At 45.8% G+C, this 3,649-nt stretch overlaps 1 protein-coding gene across 6 annotated transcripts in view; it reads left to right on the plus strand.

Annotated features, from left to right (window-relative positions):
- Positions 1 to 3,649, plus strand: part of LOC102676978 (probable nuclear hormone receptor HR3) — a 121,816-nt gene that overhangs the window by 98,255 nt on the left and 19,912 nt on the right. For 2 of the 6 annotated variants that reach the window (XR_004151268.1, XM_031513095.1), the window contains exon 1: positions 30 to 789. The exons of the other annotated variants lie outside the window; for them this stretch is intronic. Coding sequence is in view for 1 of the 2 variants with exons in the window: in XM_031513095.1 (XP_031368955.1) it covers positions 306 to 789 (484 nt within the window). In the remaining variant the exon portion in view is untranslated. Of the gene's footprint in view, positions 1 to 29; positions 790 to 3,649 lie in introns of those variants that run through there. 6 annotated transcript variants of the gene reach the window in all.

The following is a 3,649-nucleotide window of genomic DNA, read 5'->3' on the forward strand; positions in this document are numbered from 1 at the left end:
TTTGTTCGCCTCCTTTCTTCACCAGTGACTCGGGTTCTTCATACAGCCGCGAGGTTCATCAAACCCCCGAAATATTCTAATGCGCCAGTCGCACGGTGTTTCCGCGAGTTTTCCCCGCCGGGCCCGTAGCAGGAAGCGTGGCCGCGTGACATCGGATAACGAACGCGTACCGCGTGTCGCTTTTGCCGCTCGATTCGGACGGACGATTGGATCGTTGCGGTGTACGCGTTGGTGCGCGAGACTCCCGAAATTACCGCGGAGGAAGGAAACGTGGAGGCATCGTGACTACGTGTGCGCTCTCGTACATGAGTACACGTGTGCGTGCGTGCTTGCGTGCGGGCGCGTGCATGCGTGCGTGCCAGTGGTCCCGCTTGGCCGAGGAGTACGTTCGCCTCCGTCGTTTCTCCGCTCGCGTTACACCAGCATTTTCCTCGTTCGGCTCTCTTCCTTTCTTTCTTCGCACTCTCCATTCTCCTTTCTCCCCTTTCTCTGTCTCCCGTGACCGTTGCTCCAGCACTCTACTCGTCACCTCTTCTCGGGCGCACCGTGCACGCTTCGAGACGCTGTGCTTCTTCTGTGCGTCTCGAAATTTCACCAGCCCGAAGAAACTCGATGTGTTTTCGTGTACGGCTGTCGGTCGAACTTCACAACGGAACAAGGAAGAGGAGAACGATGATCGTGTCGAGGATGTGTTACCGGGACAAGCTTGCCCCGCCGTTCAACGTCGCATTTCGTTCGTGTTAAGTGCAGCCAACAAAGTGATCATCATCGTGGCTGGAAAGGCTCCAGGTGGAAAACGCGCGACCTCCTCCTCGTCTGTGTATACGTTTCCCGGTGTGTCCAAGTGCGTACGCGAGTGTGTTAGTTGTGCGCGTTCAACCGTGTATACACACGCGTCCCTGTACGTGTACACATTACGTTTTACATGCGGCGCTTGCGCGGCTCCTAGCGACGATTCGCGCGCGCCTACCTCGTGCGGTGTGGGAGTTTCTGTCGCGATGAAAACGATCGGCTATTTGTGAACGGTTCATGCCAAGCTTCTTTGGAATACGATGTAATTCGAAAATGATCGCGAAACGTGGTGCTTTTCTTGATTGTACAGTGGACGTTCGACTCGCTACGTGTCCATATCCGTAAATGGTAAATGGAATTGAAAGATTGACAGAATTGTGGTGGATTAGGTAGACATACTTGGTATATATCGCTGGTATTTATCGTTTGAACGATAGATGTCAGTGAGATAGCGCTTCGTGACAATTGGATATTACAAGTCGGTTAGAGTTTGGCCCATGTGTCGATACGTTGTTCGTGACCACGAATCTCGTTCCTTGTTTTTCACTTTGTCAACACAACAAGTAAGTTTCTCTCGATTAGTATTCCATGCCGTGCTATCCCAAAGCCACTTGCGTTCCCAATTTTCACGTTGTCGAGATGCGAGTTCACGTCTGATGGTAATAGTCGGTATCTTTGACCACTTTCTACCGTATTCTGTGCAAAGTAGAGAATTTCATTCGTCGAATGATCCGGTCGGGGATAGCGTACGGGGAATAAAGTGAAATATAGGTTTGACGTCGATGTCGTTGAATATTCTCCGTCGAATTTCTCTTCTCGTCCATTCGATTCACACTCTAAAGAAAGCACGCCTTACGTAAGGACAAAGAGATATACGACGTTCTTTCGTGTGTCGTCAGGAACAACTAATTGCTTCGAGCAATCGTAAATAAGAGATCGTTAACGTAGGTGAATGACGTGTTACGATATAACCGGGAAACGTGTTCATGCTTCGTATCGTTAATTTCGATCGATTCATCGAAGCATCCTCTGATGGCCGATCGATATCTACTTTGCGTTGTACACAAAGTTACGCAAAAGAATTTATTTAAGATTAATTCGGTATTCCGGTATTCGTTTCGAAACAACGAATATTAAATTGGTATCGATTTAATTTGGTTTGATGTCATCTTGTCTCAGATTTCACCGGAAGTTGTAACGGTAGTTTCGAACTACTACATGCCCCAAGTTAGTGACTTTTAATGTTTCTGCCGATGATAGACGTTCGTAATAGCCTCTTCAAACGAAAGACATTTTATTTATTTTGATCATTCCCTTTCTACTTCGTGTCGTAAAGCTCTGATGACTTGCCGGTTCATCCGTCCAGCACTTAAACCCTCTGTGCAATGCCATGTGACTTGCAAGTTGTATATACACGTGTTCTTTAATTCTTATTTTACTTATTCATCACTAATAACAAATCGTAATTCACATTTCTAACTAAAATTTTTTTTTTTTTACACTTATGTCTATTTTAAAGAGGTTAAGATCATTCTTCCTCGCTCTGAATTATCTCGAACACGATCAGTCCAGAACAGAATTAAGATATAATTCAAATTTCGTTATTTCGATATACATTAACCATGCAGTATTACTTTCACTGATTCTCGTTTTTAAAATCTTTAACTAAAACCATTTAAGAACATGTATGCAACGATTAAGCTTTCGGATATTCCTTCTACTATTTGCTTCTTTCCATTATTTACTCTGCTCCTCCTAATCTATCGTTCTCGCGTTCATCTTTATCTCTGTCTATGGAAATCTTAATGTATCCTCTCAAAGGAATTCACGAAGTTACGTGATTTAATTTCGACTTTAGCCTCAAGTTCGATTCATTTATCCTGATGCGCAGTATCGATAGGGAGATTACTAGTTACCACTAGATTGATTTTGATTTCGACAACGAAGAAACCTTAACAGAAATTCCCTTTCGACTCTAGCCTTCGTTCCTACGTATTCTCCTCCCTTCCTACATATTTTCCATCCCTCTTTCGTAATTGGAATTTCATCGGAATCCATAGATACAACCACAACGAGTATATACGAGTTTCTTCCCGGTTACAGCTGCACGACGTTCGTAAAATAATTCTAAAGCTCACCCCGGCTCGGCAATTTCGATAACTCCATTAATAACACGATTCGTGGTCGCCGATAGATCGGACGATATCGATTCCGTAATTTTCGATACGATCGTAAAAAGTCTCGAAGACGTCGATCCCGTGTACACGTGCGATCGTTTCGCGAAAGGAAAAAAGGTTTGGATAAGTTCCAGCCGGCCTCGCGAAATCGAACGTCAATCGTACGATCCCTGTTTCCGTGGTCTGGCAGAAATACAGAATCTCTCGCTTTCCTCCATTCCACGGCTATTTACCACGATTCGCGTACGCACACGTACACGAATACGTGCGTACGATCGGTGCGTACGAGGAGAGGAGAGGCGAGCGCGCACGGATGGACAAAGGTACAACAAAGTGGCTTCGATTTCGGGAGTTCCGGGGTATGTATATAGTAGCCGGCGCTGTGCACTCTCCTCGAGGCAACGGCATGACGCACATCAAAGATGCGAGCGTGCCGGGTGACTGTACTCTGGGTTCATCGTTCTCGGTTATGTAATGTTCGACCGTATGGTGCAAGCGCCTCGACGCTACTCGTGGCGCTAGAGTTGTCGGACGAGAGAACCACGATATACAGACACGGCCAGCACCGAATCCTCCTCGCTCCAATACGGTAGTCGCCTCTACCAACACGTGCGCGCGAATGTACTTATATATATGTATATGTATGTAGTATACTACGTAACTATATATATATATATATA

Source organism: Apis dorsata, unplaced genomic scaffold, assembly GCF_000469605.1.
Source record: "Apis dorsata unplaced genomic scaffold, Apis dorsata 1.3 scaffold_577, whole genome shotgun sequence".
In the NCBI taxonomy this organism is placed as follows: domain Eukaryota; kingdom Metazoa; phylum Arthropoda; class Insecta; order Hymenoptera; family Apidae; genus Apis; species Apis dorsata.